The 23142-nt window shown below is 39.1% G+C and overlaps 1 protein-coding gene across 3 annotated transcripts in view; it reads left to right on the plus strand.

Annotated features, from left to right (window-relative positions):
* The window catches only part of rnf111 (ring finger protein 111), a 144613-nt gene that overhangs the window by 95179 nt on the left and 26292 nt on the right, over window positions 1-23142 (plus strand). For 2 of the 3 annotated variants that reach the window (XM_073032929.1, XM_073032931.1), the window contains exons 4-5: window positions 9501-9664; window positions 18077-18238. In XM_073032929.1, coding sequence (XP_072889030.1) covers window positions 9501-9664; window positions 18077-18238 — 326 coding nt within the window. The remainder of the gene's footprint in view (window positions 1-9500; window positions 9665-18076; window positions 18239-23142) is intronic. The other variant, XM_073032930.1, reaches the window with a different exon arrangement.

Below are 23142 nucleotides of genomic sequence, written 5' to 3' on the forward strand. Positions count from 1 at the left end.
ACGGCCATTTGTATCAGATATTTTATTATGGAGTTCAAAAGGAATATTTGAGTTAATAAGAATGGAGACTCCCCTAGCTTTAGCGGCAAAGGATGAATGAAAATGCTGACTTTGACAGAAGCCGGGAGTTATCAAAACAACGAATATGAGTTTCTTGAAGGAAAGCAATGTCAGCTTTGAGTTGTTTGATATGTGAGAATACCTTCCTCCTTTTAACAGGGTGATTCAATCCCTTTACATTCCAGCTCACGAATTTAAGTGCACTAGCCATTATCAATTACTAATGCATAAAAGGCAGCAGGCATATAAAAAGTCAAGCAGTACAATAGCAGTCTGGGAGCAGAGATGTAAGCATAGATTCGTAAAATCAAAACATATACATGTCCTGAGCAATAAAGAGAAACAATAAATACAGTGAGTGATGTTGGAACTGGAAAATTCACCCCACCCACACAACCCAAAACTAGACGGCTACCAAAACAAGTAGCTAGCTCTACCAAAAAAATTAACCCAAATACAACTTCCAGATCTGTGTCATTAACAACAGTTCCGTATAAATACTATAGCAAATAGTAACTAGTTTATGCACTAGAAAACATAACTACAGATTAGAACACCTTCTGCAGAAATATAAAACTTAATACAGAGAAAATCGAAAGAAAACCAAAACTAACCTACCCGCGAAAAATTGTAGAAGAATAAAGTAAGAGAAAGGGGAAAAAAAGGTAAAAAAAAAAGAGAGGAAGGAGAAAATTATAAATTCAAGACGAGTATTTATCAACCATTTACAGAGGAGAGAAAAAAATTCAGAGATTAGAAAAAAAGGGTGAAGAAAAGAAAAAAAAGATTAAATAAATAAATATTTTAAAAAAGGGAAAAATAAATCAGCAATTAAACTGTGAACCAACAAACAGGGAGGCCTTCACTAAAGACTTCGAACCTCCAAAACAAGTTAGAGTCAGTTGTAGAACTCTGTAGATAAAGTTATACAAGAATAAAAATAGATTACACACACATCAAATCCCAGGAGAGATTGTCAACAGCCCTTAGAGTTTCAATGAATAATGTCTGAGTGATTCAAGTGAAGTCTGAGTCCAGAAAAAGTAATTTTACTACGAGGAGTACTTATCCACCATTTTAGGAGGTCCGATCAGATTCCGAAGATGACTGGATAGCCGGAAGACTTGCCACAAATGCTTCAGCTTCCTTCACTGATTTGAAACAATTGTATTTTCCGGCATTAAGCTTGATTCGTAGATCGGCAGGGTTGCGAAGAGAGGGTTTAAAACCACGATCAAAAAGCACTTTCATTGCTCCTTTAAACTCAGCGCGCATCTTTAAGGTCTGGGGTGCAAAATCTTCCACAAAGCGAATGGTTGTATCCTGGAAAGGAAAAAAACCCCTGCGACGTGCCTCTACAATCAGACTGTGTTTTACCTGGTATTGATGGAAACACAAGATTACTGGTCGCGGACGGGAGCCCAGAATTCCGGGGGGAACGTAGACTCTGTGTGCCCGTTCGAGCTCGGGCGGGTTCGGAAGCAAATCTTTCCCGAATATCTCACAGAGAAACTTGGCAAAAAACTTCACGGTTGATCCCTGTTCGGTCGCCTCTGGCAATCCAAGAATTCTGAGGTTGCAGCGTCTGCTGCGATTTTCGAGATCCACCATTTTGGAAAGAAGTTTGTTAGATTTTTCCTCTAAGCTGGAACAGAGAGTCTCCAAGTATCGAACACGACTTTCTAAATCTTCAGAAGTCGAATCGATGCGAGATAGGTGTTCGGCATGCTTGTCCACTTTATCGTTGATCCGATCCAGTTTGTCTTCCAACTGTTTGAAAGCGGTTTTAAATTCCTTTAAAATTTCGTCTCGGAGCTTTCCGAGCGCAACCAGGGTCTCGTCTGAGGGAGTGATAGCTTCCTTTCTCCCGGATTTAGAACTCTTGCTAGACATTGTAAGTTAGATATGTTCACAGGCAAGTAAGAGATACCAAAAAAATTCCTAACTAAGGTTTAAAAAATGGAGATGTTTAGTGCAAAGATAGCGACAGTAACGGAACAAAAGTTCGGAGCAGCTAAACAATCGAAATCTTACCGGAAGTCCCCCAGATCAGCATTTTTAAAACATCTTGTTTCATCTATTAATACTAAATGGAACCAACATCAATCTGTATTTTCCTCAAAGGTGCATTTTTGGAGACTTACCAAGAAACTGGAGGCTTGAGTTTTATTCATTATTTGTGCATCCACTCTATTTATGTTTTAAAATAATAGGCTACTTTAAATGTTGTACTTAAGGCACTTGTTTTGGAGTCAAATCCACCTTTTTGTCCCTGTTTTAGTTTGCAAGGATTTAAAGTTGTGCCATTTATAAAAGAACAGAAATGTATAGTTTCACTAAGAAATGTTCTTATCATCCTTTCCCATTCTGTGATATTTCTGGCTCTTGGCAAAAGCATCTGATCATCACATTTGGTCTCTGTGTCATTTGTATGAGAGAAGGGTTCTGTCCACTGCCCATACCTGACCCAATAACGACCTTTTCATTGCCAACTGTTGACAGGGCATTAACCGTCTAGACTTCAACACTCCTTTCTCCTATTCCAACCTCACTCCTTCTGAATGAGTAGCTCTCTACTCCCTCTGCACCAACCCTAACCTCACTATCAAACCCACAGATAAGAGAGATGTTGTAATGGTCTAGACCGCTACACGGCTAAGGCCCAGCGCCAACTCTCAGGCATCTTCTCTTACTTGCCACTTGAACAGGACCCCACTAAGGAACGCCAGGCCATCAGCAACCTTATTGACTCTGGGGATCTCCCATCCACCGCTACCAACCTCGTAGTTCCCGCACCCTGCACTTCCCATTTCTACCTCCTACCCAAGATGCGCAAACCCGCTTGTCCAGGTAGAAATGTCATTTCAGCTTGTTCCTGCCCCACTGTCTTATCCGCCCTAGTTCAGTCCTTTCCTACCTTCATTCATAACACTGCACACTCTGTGGATCTTTTCAATGATTTTAGGTTCCCTGGCCCCCATCATCTTAGTTTTGCTATGGATGTCCAGCCCCTGTGCACCTCCACCCTCCCCCCCCCCCCCCCACCCCCCAAGAAAGGCCTTAAAGCTCTTTTTTTTTCTGGACACCAGACCTAACCAGTTCCCCTCCACCACCATTTTCCTCCTAGCAAAATGTCCTCACTCTAAATAATTTCTCATTTGACTCCTCCAACTTCCTTCAAACAAAAGAGGTAGCCACAGGCACTCACTTGGGTCCCAGCTATGCCTGCCTGTTTGTCAGCAATGTGGAGCAGTGTATGTCCAAGCCTACACTGGTGACCATCCCGCACTTTTCCTATGCTACATCGACGACTGCTTTGATGCTGCTTTTGCACTCGTGCAGAACTTCTCGACTTTATCCACTTTGCATCCAGCTTACACCCTGCCATCAGATTTATCTGGTATATTTCTGCCACCTCACTCCCCTTTCTCTATCTCACTGTCTCTATCTCCAGAGACAGCTTATCCACCAATGTCTATTATAAACCCATAGACCCTCATGGCTACCTGGACCATACCTCGTCCTACCTTGTTACTTGTAAAATTGCCAAACCCTTCTGTCTCTGCTGCATCTGCTCTCAGGATGATGCTATTCATTCTAGAATGAAGGAGGTGAAGAAGGGACTTCACCTTCTCCACGTATCAACCTCTGCTTTAACTTGAATTATCGAAGGATGCCAAAAGTTGTGGCAGGGCTTGAATGCTATCACCTCTTATAAAGTATAACCAAGTGACATAGGCAACACCAAGGCTTCGCTTCTAGATGAGCTCAATGGCTTCTATACTCACTTTGACTGTCAAAACATGGGGAAATCATCACAAACTCCCATAGCCCTCGATGAACCTCTGATTTCATTCTCTGCGGCTGATGCGCGAACAACCTTCAGAGGAGTGAAACCATGAAAAACATCCAGCCCAGACTGGATACTTGGCCAAGTATTAAAGACCTGTGCTGAACAACTGGCTGAAATAGTCACTAAGATCTTTAACCTCCCACTTTGAGAGTCTGACTTAACTTATGTCAGTGCCTAAGAAGAACATGCTAACCTACCTGAATGACTATTGATCAGTGATGAAGTGTCTTGAGAGGTTTGCATTGAAACATATCAACTCCTACCTGAGAAGTGACTTGGATCCTCTCCAATTTGCTTACCGGTATAACATGCCCTCAGTAGGTGCCATCTCATTGGCTCTTCACTCACCCCTGGAACATCTTGACAATACAACTCCAATGCTGTATTTAAGTTTGCTGACAACACTGTCTGAATCAAAGGTGTTGATGAATCAGCATATAGGAGAGAGATTGAAAATCTGGCTGAGTTGTGCCACAGTAACAGCCTCTCACTCAATGTCAGCACGACCAAGAAGCTGATTATTGACTTTAGGAAGAGGAAACAAGAAGTCCATGAGCCAGTCCTTATCAGAGGTGGAGAGGGTCAGTAACTTTAAATTCTCCGTGTTGTCTTGGAGGACCTGTCCTGGGCCTAGCACATAACTGCAATTACGAAGCAGCAGCACCTCTATTTCCTTAGGAGTTTGTGAAGATTCGACATGACATCTAAAACTTTGACAAACTTCTATAGATGTGTGGTGGAGAATACAACGACTGGCTGCGTCACAGCCTGGTATGGAAACACCAATGCCCTTGAAGGGATATTCCTCCCCACCACTGAGCATATCTGTACAGTGCGTTATCTCAGGAATGTAGCATCCATCATTAGGGATCCCCACTTCCAAGGTCATGCTGTCTTCTTGCTGCTGCCTTCAGGAGGGAGGTTCAGGTGCCTCAGGGCTCTCACCACTAGGTCCAGAAAGTTATTGCCCCTCAACCATCAAGCTCTTGAACCCGAGGGACAACTCCATTTGGCCCCATCAATAAAATGTTCCCACAACTTTTGGACTCACTTTCAATGACTCTTTATCTCATGTTCTTGTTACCTATTGCTTATTTATTATTTCTTTCTTTTCGTATATGTGCAGTGTGTTGTCTTTTACATACTGTTTGAACGCCCAAGTTAGTGCAGTTTTTCATTGATTCTGTTATGATTATTCTATTATGGATTTATTAAATATGCCTGCAAGAAAATAAATCTCAGGTTTCTATTTGGTGACATAAATGTACTTTGATAATAAATTTGCTTTGAACTTTGATCTAATGAAGGCAGTGAAAGATGCTGTGCTGCAGAGTTGAATTCCTCACTGCTTCTCAGCAAAAACTGTCTGATGAGGTATTAGGATTTTTAGTACCTTCAAAACATTATCTTTCACAGAGCATTAAGAACATTCCAGTGCTAAAGACAGGATTTGTTGAATGGTTCATGTTAATGTGTAATATTAAAAGGTTGAAAGTTCATAGAGGAAAAATATTGTTATAGTGGAGGTTATAGAGCATATGAATATTGCAGTTGTTAAAGCATCTGATGCAAAGGATCATACCCCAGTCAATTTACTATTGTTGTTCATTGTGATTTTAGACTTTCGTCTGTCAAGTATTCTTATATTTCATTCAACAGTATTTTCTTTCATGGTAATGCTTTTGTCTACCCAAGCTGAAAGTCAAGAATCAGCCTTCTTAATTTTCAGTTAATAATTGAAAATTATTAACTAAAATATATGTTAAAAAATATGTTAAAAATATAAAAAATATGTTAACTGAATATGTTTCATTAAACATATTCTTGGATGCATTGAGCATTCAAGATGTAGTTACAGAGCGTATGCCCTATATAGTAGAGCTCCTAGAATCCAGCACACTTGGGATTTGGAGACCGCTACTGCAGATGCTGGAATCTGAGGCAACAAATAGCAAATTCACAGCAGGTCAGTTGGCATCCCTGGAGAGAATTAGACTGCTCACATTTTGAATGCTTGGTGAAGTGTCTCCACCAAAAGTGTTGACTGTCCCTTTCCCTCCATAGATGCTGCCTGACCCTCTGAGTACATCCAGCATTTTGTTACACTTGGGACTTTGGTGCTGGAATGACAGGTTTTCAGAAATATAGGATGTTATTTTGAAACTAATACCCCAACACATTAACTCAATTGTTTTTTTTAAAAAAAGAAGTAGATGGTATTATAACAAATTATCCAGTGAACCAGCTGTTTAAATGGAACATAACCTCCAGTGCTTTAGTGATCAGAAAGGTAAGTGCGACAAGCATTAACTGCTGAGTAGATGCTGAACTATGGGAACTTATGAATAGAATTTCACTGCAGGATGAATATGTTTGTGAAATAAGTAGAAGCTTGTAGTTGAATATAGAATGTTGCAACATGTGATTGTTTGGTCAATAGTACCTTTAGGCTACGTCCACACTAGACCAGATAAATCCATAGCCAAAGATTTTCCTCTTCATTTTGACCCTCCGTCCACACTGAATTGGCGTTTTCTGCCCCTGAAAATGGAGCTTTTCTAAAACACCCTTCAGAGTGCATAAATTTGAAAACGCCGCTTGGGCAAGAGTAGAGTGGATAGGGTAACCGGAAAGTTCTAAAAACACTGTCATGAAGTGCCGGAACAGATGGCAGCATTTCATTGTTTTCCTGAACGTAACCCCTCCACAACCTAACAATTTCAGAACAGACGGCAACGAGACTGAAGCCAGAAGAATTAGAAATGTACTCACCAAATACTTTGATCCATGACTTACTGAATAAATAAGTATACTCACTTTGCCCGGTCCTTATATGAAGGTAGTTTACCTATTTATGTAAGTACTTCTCTGACAATAGAGGTGTAACAACCTAATGTAACATTGTATAGAAATACAAGATAACACTGATGCAGATATGTTTTATACATTTAACAAAGTGCTTTATTAATGCTACAGAGTTGGTCAGTTTTTCCAATGTTCGTCGTCAGCTGGGTCATACTGTCCGTGAATTCCCTGTCGGTTGCCTCCATATGCTCTAGTATGTTTTTTTTTTAGTTTTAAGTCCTCCTACACCAGAGCCAACAGCTGTCCGTCTTTTAACCATTTCGTTTTAACTTTTTCTAGTCTAACTGCACAAACGCGCACATTCACAGTGAGATTCAACACCAAACATGTTGCTTGTTTTCTGTAGATGTGTCTTCTACATTGGTGGAGCCAGGTGAAAATTAGGAGGTAATTTTGTAGAGCACCTATAGTTGCACATCCAGTTAATTCTCCTCTCATCAACATGTTTTGCTGTGGAGAGGCTAAACACAAATTGGAAGCAAAAAAATCTCACTTTCTGCTTGGGTATATTACATTTCAACAGACCTAGCTGCTCTAATCTCTCCTCTTAATTCAACTGCACAGTTACAGGCAACATCTTGGTGAATCTATCCTGCAGCCTATCCAGTGCTTCCATATTTTGCATATAGTGTGGTGACTAGAACTCAGTACTTGAGCTGAGATCTGGACTAAGTTTTATCAAATTGGGATGTTCTTGTATTCAGTGTTTCAACTAAGTAGGCCAGTACTAGACTCAATTGTACTCCTAAAATGCATTAATTCCATCTGCTATTTCACATTCCATTTCATTAATACATTGATATAATTCTGTAACCTAAGACTACCATCTCTCAACACTGTCAACAACTCCACCAATCTTCTCATCATTTGCAAACTTATTGACTGTGCTGCCTACATCTAGATCCAATCAGTCACACATATTACAAACACCAAGGTCCCAACATTAATTCCTGTTGACATCCTATCACGAAGATAATTCTCTGCCCTACCCCTCTGTCTTCTGTTGCCAAGCCAGTTTTGGATCCAATTTGCCAATCTTCCTGAATCAAATGGGCCCTAGTCTTTAGACAAGTCTCCCATATGGCCTTGTTGGAGATCTTTGAGTGAAACCGAAAAGATGGACAAAATTGAGAATTAGAATCCTTACAATTTCAGTTTAAGTGAATTATGAAAGCAAAGTGTACAGACAGGCTCAAACCAACTTCAGTGATGTTTTGTATTGTGAAGCAGTAATTTCTACATTAGATTTTCTGTTGACAAGTTAGTAATGTGGCTTCAATATTTTAGGAGCATCTGTTACAGTATCTCTGGATACTACTGAATCTTCTATAAAATAGTAAAGAAGCTGTTGGCCAAAAGTTTACAGCCCAAACCATTGTAATGTGGAGAGGAGCTGGTCCTCAGCATTAGGGCTTCCCCTTTATTATGTCCATTGCAGGATGTGCATGTCTGGGACCATTTGAAGATAAAAATACTTTAATTATTAATTTATATTCCCTATATCCAAATTAAGAGTTCTTAACATATATATTCTCTGACTTATTTCTTTACAACTTTTGATTTGCAGTATCTTCAAATAACACCGTATGTTTAATCTACTCACTTCGAAATGAATTTTGTAGATACTGCAATTAGTTCCGCAGCAGTACTAATGAAAATAAACTCTTATTTCTACAGATCTATTTTAAAATCTGTTCATTCAGTTCTTATTATATTTTTCCTGAAACATAACTGGCTTTCAGAAATTCCTACTGTATTTGATCACCTGTGGCTTGATAAATTATGTGCAAATATTCTCTTTATTTTCACATACCATGCAAGGACTTTAAAATATAACTTGGGTAGATATTGTTGTTCAGATTTGGGGAAGCATTATATTATTGGGCATTATAATCTTAGTGAATGAATATATGAAGGTTCTAACATTCAGCAATTTAAACATAAAGGTGCAGTGGACTTAACTTTTGAAGCCTGTTCTGCTATTCATTTAGGTTAAAGTTAATTAATGATTTGCCTCCGTTTTGCATTATATTGATCGAAAGATAATTATGGATCTGCCTGAAATATTAACTTGAGCATCGTTCACAATCTTACAACAAGGTCTAGATTTGTGTAAAGATATTTGAAGTTGTAAGTCATCTGGATATAAGTAAAGAATGTGCTGCTTGATTAGTCATTTCCACACTTGTAGAAATAGTTTCTCTGCATCTCCCTTAGAAGACAACATTATCTCTTTAAACAGCTAAATTTGAAAGTTCTTGATCAATCTGAAACCTGTGAGGTAATACCAAGCTTATGTAGTATGTTTTAAAATTAAAATTTAATTAGACAAAGAATGTTCCTCTCCCAGTAAACGATATTAGAATATATCAAAATTATCATAGTTTTCTCAGCAGGTCCAGATATGCAGTTCCAGTTGACTATGATCAGTTTTCCTTTTCCAAATACAGTTGACTCCTGAATTGTGGCCATTTGGGTAATAGAAATTTTCCCTTACAGAATTTACATATCATTACTCAGAATTGAGGTTCAAAATAAAATTCACTCAAACAATTTGTGGGAAATCTGTAAATAAACTCGTTAAATTTTTTTCCAACTCTGATTCCTTGGCACATAGGCAGATGCCGCAGCTTCAGATTACAGAAATCATGATACAGGCTTTTAGCAAAGCAACCTGTATTATAGTGGAGATGAAATAATATTTCAGTTGTTGTGATTCTAGGTCTTACACCACACTTGTGGGTCACTCAAGGGTTCACTGGGGCCAAAGCTCAAGCTCCCAGAACAGACCTCAGGAGCAATGGAGCCGAAACAGAATATCTACAGTTATCCAGCCATTGAGACAAAGCACTGCAGAAGTGGTAGATCTTACTGTGGATGAAGATGGTAAGTATGTTTTGGTTCTGCACTTGGGTAAAGAACAGAGTTCATAATAAATTTGTGATGCAAAGCCATTAATTGATTTCATGAATTTCTGTGCAAATAGATGAAAGGATAAGTTGACTTTTAAATTAGTTGTCATTGTCAATGTCCCAACCTTGAATTGGTTTCACTGTCACTCAGTATCAAGTTTTCTTTTTACAATCTGGATTTTAAATATGACTATAGTGTTTAGCTGTTTCCTGATTATAATCTGAACCAAGCAGCCATAACATTTTAAATCTATTTTTCCATGGTTACTGAGAGCAATTAGATTCATCCTCAAAAAGAAGTTACTTTAATTTTTTACCTATCTTAATTTTTTATCATCGGGACAGGGAAATCAATTTTAAGAGTCTAGACAATAAGTGATATACTTGGCAGGTCTGTTTTTGGCCCGTTTCTCTCAGTAGCACATAGCATGGAAGTTGCTCTGAACTAGTTAATTCGAGCTTCAAGTTGTTCTAAATTTACACTTGATGAGGCATCCTGAAACATTAATCCACACAGTGGATTAATAATAAAGCTAAATAGGTAATGCTTTACCTATAAACTAGTATCAGTTAGATGGAGTTGGAAGTTGTAGGTTCATAATTCATAACTAAATTTTAGTAAGTAATTACAGTTGCTGCTCCAATCACTATGGACACGATATTTTCAAATGAAAAGGTACTGCTTTTTTGGATGTTAAGCTCAAGCCATGACTTGTACAATAACATGTATGATAAATGTTAAAAGTGGTTGAACAATAGTTTATAATGTTTAGGCCATTATTCTTGTAGTGTTCTCGTGCAGGTGTAGAAAGTCTGAACTAAACACCGAGTTAAACCATCGTCAGTGAAGGCAAGATCACAGTAAGATTAATCGTTTACTTTTCACTCTTCCACATTAACATATGGTGAAAACTGTTGATAAAACAATATATAAAGTATCTGTTTCCTTCTTGGCATCACATTTACATCATAAATACTTGTAAAAGTAAAGCTATAACAAACTATATTACATTAAAGTCTCATTAAAGTACAACATACAGTCAGACTCTACCTACGCCATCAACAACTTTAAATACACTTCAACACAAACTTTCCAGCAACGCTTTCAATAGCTCAAGAAAATAAACTTTATCATCTGTCATTACTTTTAACAGAAACAGCGTTAACATTTTTACTTCAACATATCGATTGTCATATGAACTTACGGCATTGCTTCTATGATGTTTCTTAGTGCATAGAATAGAACTTTTCTCGTGCTGATCCTGCATACTCAAGCCCCCAAGTTCCCATTTCTCCAAACTGGTATTTACCCACAAGACACGGGGAAAATGGGTGTGACATCATCACCTGTCGCGATACATCACAGATAATGAATTTACCTTCAACAACTGCAACGTAGTTATCAACCTTAACTTTAACTAGAAAATAGTTACAAACGAATTACTAAAGCGAAAATGTAATAAAACTAAATAAATGCCTTAAGGGCAGCACAATTCTTCAATTCCATTCAAAAATACAGCATATCCAGTTTGTTGTGAGACTTTCCTGTGCATAAACATGGCAGTTATTTGAGAAAGTCACAGTTTAATGAATGTTGTTCACTGAGTGTGTGAAAAGGCAATATGTAACTACAAATTAAGTAAATACATTGCATTTTATTTTTATGAACCTCTATTTTGAAATTGAGTAAATCTGAAGTATAATTTATTATTTAAATAAGATAGCATTCTATATTAAAGTTGACATTGTTCCATTTGTTTGAGAGAAACGTCAACACTTTAAAAGATATCCTCCATGCTTTTAACATCACTAAAGGTGAATATGGATTATTGTTGTAAATATGGCAATTTGAAAGATTACTTGTATTAGATCAATTTTCGTTTGTCAGCTAACTTTAAAATGCTAATGGAGTCTTTATTTCTTCAACATGGTATGATTGAGTTTGGAAGGAAAACATAAGAAAAGTTAGCTTTTAGTTACATAAAAATCTCAGACAGGCATAAACTTTATCATTTTGCTAAATTTATTACATTGGTCAGAATACTAATCCAGAATGTTATTCAACAAAACATTGACTTTAAGCTTTGTGATGCGATGCAAAGTTTATGAAAGTTCTAGAGTGTATTTTCACATTTGACTGTTGTGCAGTTTCATAGAGTATTGAAGTTGTAATTCTTCAGGCTGTTTGAATTAGAGTGATGTCGGATTGTTTTTATAGTATAAGAGTTTTCTTTATTAGTTCTGTGACAACAGAGAATGGTGAATTATTTACATTCTGTGAGCCTTGCATCTTCATTTCATTTGGTAAGAATTCTTAAAGCCTAATGATTGACCTCAGATTTATCAGAGAAGCAAAGAATAAATCCTTTGGGGAACAAGCATCTTTTTCACCAATCAAAAAAGCAGGATGGATTTATATTTTATTCAGATTAGTCTACATAGAGTTTTAACTTAATAAATTTAATATTTCCCCAGTGTTTTATCAATTAAAATCTGGTTCTCTTTTCACACGTGGAATAGTTCCTGAAAAGGGTATGGCATTCCCCTTTCAGTAGTGTACTTTTAAATCAACTTAATGATCTATATACTTTATAATCTTAGGAAGGACATGGCAGATATAACTCAAGGTATGGCACCTTTAAACGGACAAAGGTTCATGCCATGACCGGAAGCAATACAGGAGGGTGGGGTGTTGTCACCAAGCTGGGCTGAAATGCAGAGGGGATGAGGCCCCCTCTACCCAGCATCTTTGTTAGAAAATTTGCTGTTGCTGGAGAACAGAATTAAAGACCTGAGGGCAAGATTGCTGTATTGGAGGGAAATGAGAGATTGTTGTGTTCTATGCTTAAACTTGTGCTGGCTTATTCCTAGCACGCCAAGTACGGCAATCAGATCTGAAGGCTTCTTGATTCATAAAATGGACTGAACTGCGGCTTTGGAACAGGCAAAAGGTGGAGGCTTATGTTTCATGATAAACTCGGTGGTGCTCCAGTGTGGCAGTTTTGTCAAACTCATGTTCCCCCAACCTTAAGCACCTAACGATCAAATGCCATACATTCTATCTACTTAGTGAGATCTCCTCCATATTCCTAACCACAGTTTGCATCCCACCAGTGGCTGACTATAATCAAATGCTTGAGATACTGCTTGATGCTGTCTCTAAGCAAGAAGTAGTCCATCCCAATGCATTTCATATCATGATCAGGGACTTCAAGCAGGCTTGTTTGAAGAAAACCCCTACCCAATTACCATCAGCATAGAGTGGTGCTAGAAAGTTTAAGAACCCTGTAGAATTTTCTCTATTTCTGCATAAGTATGACCGAAAATGTGATCAGATCTTCATGTAAGTCCTAAAACTAGATAAAAGAAAACACAATTAAATAAATAACACAAAAACATTATATTTGTTCATTTATTTTTTGAGAAAAATGATCCAATGTTCCATGTATTTGTTGGAAAAAGTATGTTAACCTCTGGTTAACCCCTTGTACAAAAGATATTTGGAGTCAGGTGTTCTACTCAATGAGATGAGATTGAAGGTGCAGGTTGTAGAAGAGCCCTGCCCTATATATAAAAAAAAGATACAGAAAGGTTACTGACAGAGACTGCTTTTCTCAAGAAAGATCTGTTTATGTGCACCATGCCTCGATCAAAACAACTTCCAGAGCACCTTAGAAGATGAATTGTAGAGGTGCATCAGGCTGAAAAAGGCTACAAAAGCATTTCTAAAGACCTGAGTGTTACTCAGTCCACAGTAAGAGAAATTGGATGCAAATGGAGGAAATTCAGTACTGTCGCTACTCTCCCTAGGAATGGGCATCCTGCAAAGATCACACCAGGCACAACATGCAATGCTGAAGGAGGTGAAAAAGAATCCAAGGGTAACAGCAAAAGACCTGCAGAAATCTCTACAAGAAAAACACTGAACAAGAATGGTGTTCATGAAAGGAAATCATGGTTCTCCAAAATAAAACATTGCTGCAAGTTTCAAGTTTACAAAAGACCACCTGGATGTTCTATAACGCTTCTGGGACAATGTTCTGTGGACAGATGAGACAAAAGTTTAACTTTTTGGCAATGTGGATTTTTGCTATGTTTGGAGGAAAAGGGGCAATGCGCACCAACACCAAAACCTCATATCAACTGTGAAGCATGATGGAAGGCGCTTTGCTGCCTCAGGGCCTGGACAGCTGAGGGAACAATATATTCAAAATGTCAAGACATTTTGCAGGAGAATGTCAGGTGGTAGTCTGTCACCTGAAGCTAAATAGAAGTTGGATGATGCATCAAGACAGTGATTGGAAAGACAAGAGTAAGTTAACAATAGAATGGTTTACAAAAAAAGAAACTTTGTGTTTTGAAATGGCCTAGTTAGTCAAAGTCCTAACCTTAAAATGTGTGGAAGGACCTGAAGCAAGCAGTTCATGCAAGGAAGCCCATCAACATTCCAGAGTTGAAGCAGTTTTGTAAGAAGGAATGGCCTAAAGTTCCTCCAAGCTGATGTGCAGGACTGATCAACAGTTACCGGAAATGTTTGGTTGAAGTTATTGCTGAACAAGGGGGTTACACCAGTTACTGAAAGCCAAGGTTCGCATACTTTTTCCAGCAAATACATATAATATTGTATCATTTTTCTCAATAAATAAACGAACAAGCACAATGTTTATTGTGTTATTTATTTAGCTGGGTTCCCTTTATTTAGTTTCAGGACTCGTATGAAGATCTTGATCACGTTTTAGGTCATATTTATGCAGAAATAAAGAAAATTCTGCATAGTTCACAAATTTTCTAGCAGCACTGTATAACTTGTAGCACCAGAGATCGCAACACACTTGGCCACTGTTATACTAAGGTAAGGAATACCAACACTCCATGCCCAGACTGCATTGCAGTAAATCTGAACACTTGGCTGTCCTTCTGTCTGCATAGAGGCAGAGGCTAAAGAGTAAACCTCCAGAGAGATTAGGACAACAAAGAGTTGGTCGCGGGAGGCAGAGGAACAGCTATGGGATTGCTTTCAGTCGGTAGATTGGGCCATGTTGAAGGACTCATCTGTGGATCTGAATAAATGCACCATGGTTGTCAAGACATTATTAAAACAGTTGTAGATGAGTGTGTCCCCACAAAATCATTCAGCGCCTTCCCCAATCAGAAACCCTGATGATCCATGAGATCCGCAATCTGCTGAGGGTCTGATCAGAGGTATTCAAGTCTGGTGACCAAGGAAGTTACAGGTGGTCCACATATGATCTCCGGAAAGCTAGCTCATGGGCAACATGGCAATTCAGACTAAACTTGAATCAATGAACAATGCTCAACAGTTGTAGCAAGGCTTGAATGATATCACCTCTTGTAAATTTAAATCAAGCAACACAGGTGACAACAAGTCTTCATTTTCAGATGAGCTCAGTGCCTTCTATGCTTCCTTTGACTATCAAAACATGGAGGAATTATAACAAACTCCCACAGCCCCCAATGATCCTGTGATTTCAATCTCTGATGCTGACATGCAATCAACCTTCTGGAGGTTGAACCCACGAAAAACATCCACCCCAGATGGGTTACTAAAGACCTGTTCTTCAACGAGCTGAAATGTTCACTGAGATCTTTAGCCTCTCACTTCAGTAGTCTGAGGTACCCACCTTCTTCAAACAGCCTTTAATTATAACAATACCTAAGAAGAACATGGTAACCTGCCTCAATAACTACCATCCAGCAGCACTTGCATCCTCAGTGATGAAGTGTTTTGAGGTTGGTGATGAAACATCTCCTTGCTGAGAAGCGACTAGGATCCACTGCAGTTTGCCAATCGGAGGAAGAGGTCTACAGTGGATGTTGTCTCATTGGCTTTCACTCAACCCTGGACAGCAAAGATGCTCTTTATCAATTACAACTATCAATACCATCATCCCCTCAAAACTAATCAATAAGCTTCAAGGCCTTAGCATCAATACCTTCTTGGGCAGTTGGATCCTCAATTTCCTCACAGTTTAGATTGGTAAATCTCTACAATTTCCATCAGCCTGGTGCAGCACAAGGCTGTGTGCTTAGCCCTTTGTTCTACTCAATTTACAGTTATGGCTATGTGGCTAAACACTGCTCCAATATCATTATTCCAGCTTGCTGGTGACTTCACTGTCATAGGCAGAATCAAAGGTGGTGATGAATCAGCATATCGGTGGGAGATTGAAATCTGACTGAGTGATTATTGACTTCAGGAGGAGGGGACCATGGATCCATGAGTCAGTCATCATCAGAGGATCAGAAGTGGAGAGGGTCAGTCACTAAGTGTTATTATTTCAGAGGACCTTCCCTGGGCCCAGCAGTTAAGTGCAATTATGATGAAGGCACAGCAGTGCCTCTACTTGCTTAGGAATTTGCCAAGGTTTGGCTTGACACTGAAACTTTAACAAGCTTCTATAGACATATAGTGGACAGCATACTGACTGGCTGCATCACAGCCTGGTATGGAAACATTAATACCCTTGAATGGAAAATCCCACAAAAAGTAGTGCATATGTCCCAGTCCTTCATGGATAAAACCCTCCCCACCACTGAGCACATCTACACAAAGCATTATTGCAGAAAAGCAGCATCCATCATTAGGGCCCCCCACCACTCAGATGCTGCTGCCATCAGGAAGAAGGTGCAGGAGCTTCAGTACTCACACCACCTGGTCCAGTAACAGTTATTACCCCCTCAGCCATCAGGCTCTTGAACCAAACGTGATAGCATCACTCAGCTTCACTTGCCCCATCATTGAAATGTTCCCACAACCTATGGACTCACTTTCAAGGACTCTTCACTTCATTCTCGATATTTATTGCTATTATTTCTTTATTTTAGTATTTGCACAAGTTTGTTGTCTTTTGTACACTGTTTGAATGCCCAAGTTGGTGCGGTCTTTCATTGATTCTATTATGGGCTTATTGTGTATGCCTACAAGAAAGTGAATTTAGGGTTGTGTATGGTGATATATATGTACTTTGGTAATACATTTACTTTTAACTTTAAACAATGAAGTCAAATTAGTGAAAATTTCAGCAGTCTGAACTATTCTTCGTCCTTAATAGTTGACCTTCTATGTTCGTCACTATGCAATTGGTTATCAAACATCAAAGAAAAGCTGTCCACCATCAACCAGTGAGTTCATTTTGTTGGAGAAGGATATTTGTCTCCAGTCTACTCTCACTTGCCCAACCTGGAAGCAATGGTTGATACCAGGAACTGTTAAAGAATCTGGACACAAATCAGATGTATTATCAGGTGTTTAGTTTTCTGGTATTGCTAAAGATTAAAAGCAGAAGAATTATGTGAAGAATTCCTTGTTTGAGTCTGATCAGAATGTGACAAATGCAGTGTTCATTAAATTAACTTTTTTAACCTATTTCACCAAAGTATTGTTGCAGCAGTAATCCTTGTGACTAACACACAGTTTTAAGCTTGTTTGTTGCGTGGTATTAATCAAAAGGGACATTTCACCAAAATTGTTTGTCAGTGGCAGCCACATTACTGTACAAGTTCCATCAGTGTGGTTAAGGAGCAGGAAGTTAACATTTTGAATTTTTATCTTTTTTGTTTTATCTCTGCAACCCTGCTCTCCACCTATTATGTGGTATTTTGATCATTACTCATTTGTGTTTTGCTTCTATAGGTGGAGAATTTAATGAAACTTCAGTTGTTCAATAGGCAGCGTATGATCAAATGCTTAAATCAGCTATAGATCAATATAGTTTTTGCATATGTGTCTTAATATCAATTTTGAATACTTGTTGATCTGATTATGATGTGAAGGTACAAACTGCTTTTAAAATTCTTTGGTATTATTTTGATTATAAATTTTAACTCTACCTTTTATTTTCTACTTTTCATAAAATATATTCTGCTCCAGTTTTTGGGACAGTTAATTGGAATACAGTACTGCCACAAGGTGCCATATCTATTAATCTGGTTTTTGAAAAGGTTGCATATAATGGCAAAGACACAGGCAGCTGTGGTGAGACGATTGGTTAACACCTCAGTCAGTCAAGCTTGGTCACCACAGAACAACAGTCAGTGGCTGCAAACAGTTGTAGATACATGATTTCCTTGTAAGCTCACACAGCATTTTTTGAGAGAAATTACTTTGTTTTACACAAAGAATTTATTGCACATTATTTCCTCTACTTTTTAAATAGTCTAACTACTAAACTGACTGCTGAGAGCCATGTGCTGTTCTCCAGTTCCAGCCTTTGGCTGGCAGCGATCATATACAGTATACTCCTGCTCTATGAATGTGTTTGCTTATTATTAAGATTGAAATTTGACCACTTTCTCAACCTTGTGTTTATTCTTCACATTTAAAAACATAATGGAAGTTTGATATTTGTTTGTACTTTGATCACAGAACCCACAGTGGTGCCAACAACCTCTGCTACTAGGTCACAACCTGTTGCTAATGTACCTACCTCGGGCCAGGTCCTAAATACAACTTCCGGTCCCTCTACTGCTCAGCCTGCCTCTGTGACACAGTCTTCAGGAGCTCCTGCAGCAGGTACTTCGGCAGGAGGTACATACATAAATTTTTTTTCCTGAAGTAATTTGATCAAACTACATATTCCGAAGAAGATATCCCAATACTTTGCTAACACAAGCAACTTTAGATGTCTCATGTTTGAATTACACTACTTTGCAGAATTTAGTTTGTAGTTAATTGTTAAGTCTCTTTTATGAGATGCTCAGTAATAAATACTTTAGTGGCCTAACAACAAATCGCTTGCCTGTAAAATGGAAAGAGAATTGTTCTCCAAATAAATAAAGGGGGGGGGGGGAAGAGAGATACTGAAAGGAAAATGAGTATTGAAAAATGTAACAGTGGAGTCTTTCCTAAGTTGGGTGATGTAAGGTATATGACCTGGAGTGTAAATATTGGGTCTTGTTGAGATTGAAATACTTCACACCTAATAAAAAAGCCACAATATGTTATCACTTGTTCTGGCATGAAGTCTGTTAGCGAGTTGTCTAAGTCCTTTTATCTCCAGACAGTTCAAGTTTATGGGGAAATACCTCTGGTGTAGAATCAGAATCAGACTTTAATCGCCAAGTACCTATGCACATACAAGGAATTTACTTCCGGCAGATGTTGTCTCTCTGCTCATAACAATAATAATGATAGATATAAATGAAAATATAAATTATACATACAGGTAGTGCAATCCAAGTAATAGTTAGCCGACAGTTAACCGGCAGTTAACTGTTCAGCAAAGTCACCGCAGTAGGGAAAAAACTTCTCCAGTGCCTATTAGTCTTAGCCTGGAGGGATCTGAAGCGCCTACCAGACGGAAGCAGATCAAACAGTCCGTGCGCAGGATGGGAGGAGTCCTTTATGATGTTCCCCGCCTTCTTCTTCAACCTGGAAGAGTACAGGTCCACAATAGAGGGCAGGGAGGCTCCAATAATGCGCTCGGCAGTCCTCACTGTGCGCTGTAGTCTGGTTCTATCCTGCTTGGTGGCGGCTCTAAACCACACAATGATGGAGGTGCACAGGACAGACTCAATGACTGCAGTGTAGAACTGCAGCAGCAATTCCTGAGGCGGACCATATTTCCTCAAGAGCTGCAGGAAATACATCCGCTGCTGGGCCTTCTTCAGGATGGAGCTGATGTTCTGCTCCCACTTCAGATCCTGAGAGATGGTGGTTCCCAGAAACCTGAAGTTCTCCACGGTGGACACAGGGCTGCTGAGGACTGTGAGGGGAGACATAGCGGGGGGATGTCTCCTGAAATCCACTATCATCTCCTTTGTCTTGAGTGTGTTCAGCTCCAGATTGTTCAGATCTGATTAGATTAGATTAAACTCCAGATTAGAATATGTGGACATCAATACATACCAAGTGTTATTTGATGAGATAACAAACAATCTACCCAGAATATTAACTAATGATTTGCAAAACCATTAATATTATAATAATGAATGCTGAGGTTGGAGAGGCAAGCACAGCCGTTAGTATTGAACTAGGGCACTTTTATGTATACAATGTAGGAGTGTTGAATGCAAACATTAAATATCAAAAATACAAGTATTTTGACTTTCTAATGACATTTTTCATTTTGATCAATGTGCTACTGCAGCCAAAACATGATAAATTATTTAGACAGTTAGGCAGGTCCCATACAGTTTTCTGTATTGAGGGACAGCTACAGATTTTACTTCATCAAGTATATTTAAGATGCAGAAAAGTTTTCACATAGCAGTAGAATTAAGGGTTATGAGGAAAAGGCAAGTGGGCCATGGCCAGATTAGTCATGATCTTAATGAATGGCATAGCAGGCTCTGAGGGTCAAATGCCTGCTGCTGCACCTATTTCTTATATTATTTCTGTAAAATTCTACCAGACCAATGTATCCTTGATTGACAAAAGGAATAAATAATACTTGGATATCCACCACAGTTTGCAAGGAGTCCCAGATCTCTGAAACAGTTTTGAGGGAGGAGTTAAAGAAAGGAGTTTTGAGGAAACTTTTGAAAATGAGTATTTCATATGAAGTAGGGAGAGCAAGTATGGCAAGCAGTGCTAGATTTTCTACATGGAGTGCATCACAGTAGACATGCACACTGGCAACATCTGTTGCAAAACAAGAAGATACAAATTTGATTGAAAAAGAATTGCATTGTAAACCAGTTACCTGGGAAATAAGGACAGTGCAGGGTGAGTTTGAATGAAAGTTGCTCAAATTATGTGCAGGCATCAGGTGGGTGGAAACAGCCAAATTGTGCATCAAAGTGACTTGTTTCACACTCTCCAGCTGGTTATTGAGATTAACAAAAAGACTTCAAATCTGCAGGAGGTTGTTTTTTTAAAAAATGCTCTAGGCAAGCATATCACTGTTGCATTTGATACAGAATGCAAGTAAATGCTCTCTTCATTTTGTGCCATGCATTTCTTATTGTGATGTGAACCACTGTCGATGTTATTAGAAAATTGTGTATAAGCTGTCTTATTATTCCATTCTGTAAATACTAATAACATGGAGCTTGTGCATAAATCGCAGAAAGTTGGCTTGCAGGTACAACAGGTTATTAAGGCAAACAGAATGTTGGACTTCAGTGCTGGAGGGTTTGAATTCAAGAGCAGAGAGGTCATGCCGCAAATATACAGGGTACCGGTGAGGACGCACCTGGAGTACTGTGTGCAGTTTTGGTCTCCGTACTTGAGGAAGGATATACTGGCTTTGGAGGCAGTGCAGAAGGAGGTTCACCAGGTTGATTCCAGAGATGAAAGGGTTAACCAATGAGGAGAGATTGAGTCGCCTGGGACTATACTGTCTGGAATTCAGCATAATGAAAGGGGATCTTATAGAAACATACAAAGTTTTGAAAGGGATAGATAAGATAGAAGTAGGAAAGTTGTTTCCATTGGTAGGTGAGACTAGAACTAGGGGTCTTTGCCTCAAGATTCAGAGGAGAAGATTTAGGACAGAGATGAGGAGAAACTGTCTTTCCCAGACAGTGGTGAATCTGTGGAATTCTTTTTACATAGTAGGGGAATTAAGGGTTATTGGAAAATGGCAGGTAGATGGAGCTGAGTCTACGGACAGATCAGCCATGATCTTATTGAAAAGCGGGGCAGGGTCGATCGGCCGGATTGTCTGCTCCTGCTCCTATTTCTTATGTTCTTATTCACATTTGGATTTTTAAACTAATTTCCCTCTCAGTTCTAATTTTTGATTTCCCAATTATGACTTTGATCAGTAGCAGAAATGAACATAAATGCTGGAAAGTGATGTAAAAATGTCACATGTCTGTTTTAATAAAGCTGCCTCAAATTTGGACTGTTGTCAGAGGCAAGAAAGTGTGACTGCAAGTGACTCAGGAAGTGGGATCTAAGTGACAGTGCTAAAGGAGTCTCAGGCCTTGAGCTTGTCCATCAGGTCTGAAATTCCTGCTCCCCGTATGGATGAGGGTGGGGGCTCTAGGAAGGATGAGCAACGTAACTGTGCCTTTTGGGGGGGGGGGGGGCAGAAAAGTGAAATGCAGCGGTAATTGAGGATAGTATTGTCAAGGGAATAGACAAAGTTCTCTGTTGCTGGGATAGAGTATCCCGAAGGCTGTGTTGCCTGCCTGGTGCCCGGGTTTGGGACATCTTATCTGACCTACAGAGGAATTTGCAGTGGGAGTTGGAAGATTCAGTTGTTGTGGTCCAAGTGAGTATCAATGACGTAGGTAGAACAAAGAAAGAGGTTCTGCTGAGGGAATTTGAGCAGCTAGGGACTGAATTAAAAAGCAGAACCAAAAATGTGGTAATCTCTGGATTATGACCTGAGCCACATGCAAATTGGCACAGGGTCAAGAAGATTAGAGAGTTAAATGCGTGGCTCAAGGATTGGTGTGGGAGAAATGGGTTTGAACTCATGGGAAACTGACACCAGTATTGGGGAAGGAGGGAGTTGTTCCATTGGGATGGGCTCCACCTGAGCCTTGATGGGACCCGGATCCTGGCGAATCACATAACTTGGGTTGTGGATAGAGCTTTAAATTAAATAGTGGGTGGGGGCGTGGGTTCAGCAAATTGGAGAAGTATAGATAAAAAGAAAAGTGTGGATAACGATAAAGTAAGAGTAAAAATTAAAAAAAGAAAAGTAAGGGTGGAATGCAGAATAGAGAGTCAAGTGCAATAGAGACAAAGATTTCTAGATTTTAAAAGCACAATGAGTGTAAGGGCACTTTATCTGAATGCCCTTAGTATTCGAAACAAGGTCAGTGAGCATGCACAAATCTGTATAAAGGAATATGATTTAGTGGTCATTACAGAAACTTAGTTGCCTGATGGAGACGATTGGGAATTAAATATCGAAGGATATCAGGTAATACCAAAGGATAGGCAGGTGGGATAGCACTCTTAATTAAGGGTGAGATCAGGGTGATAGAGATGACATAAGATCTAAGGAGCAGAATGTTGAATCCATCTGGGTAGAGATTAGAAATAGTAGATGTGAAAAGGATCACTGGTGGGAGTTATCTATAGTCTACCAAATAATAAGATTACAGTGGCACAGGCAATAAACTGAGACATATCTGAAGCGTGGAAGAATGGAACGGCAGTTATCATGGGAGACTTTGACTTTTACATAGATTGGATGAATCAAGTTGGTCAAGGCCATCTTGAGGAGGATTTCATAGAATGCATCCATGATGGCTTTCTTGAACAGCATGTTACTAAACCTACAAGGGAACATGCTATCTTAGATCTGGTTCTGTGCAATGAGACAGGTAAAATTAGTGATCTTGTAGTTAGTGATCCTCTTAGAAAGAGTGATCACAGTATGATTGAGTTTCTCATACAAATGGAGGGTGCAGTAATTCGATCTAAAACCAGTGTATTATGTCTAAACAAGGGAGACTATAATGGGGTGAGGGAGGAGTTGGATAGGGTAGACTGGGAACACAGGCTATATGGTGGGGTGGTTGAAAGAC

Source organism: Hemitrygon akajei, chromosome 30 (genome assembly GCF_048418815.1).
Source record: "Hemitrygon akajei chromosome 30, sHemAka1.3, whole genome shotgun sequence".
NCBI classification, from domain to species: Eukaryota; Metazoa; Chordata; class Chondrichthyes; order Myliobatiformes; family Dasyatidae; genus Hemitrygon; species Hemitrygon akajei.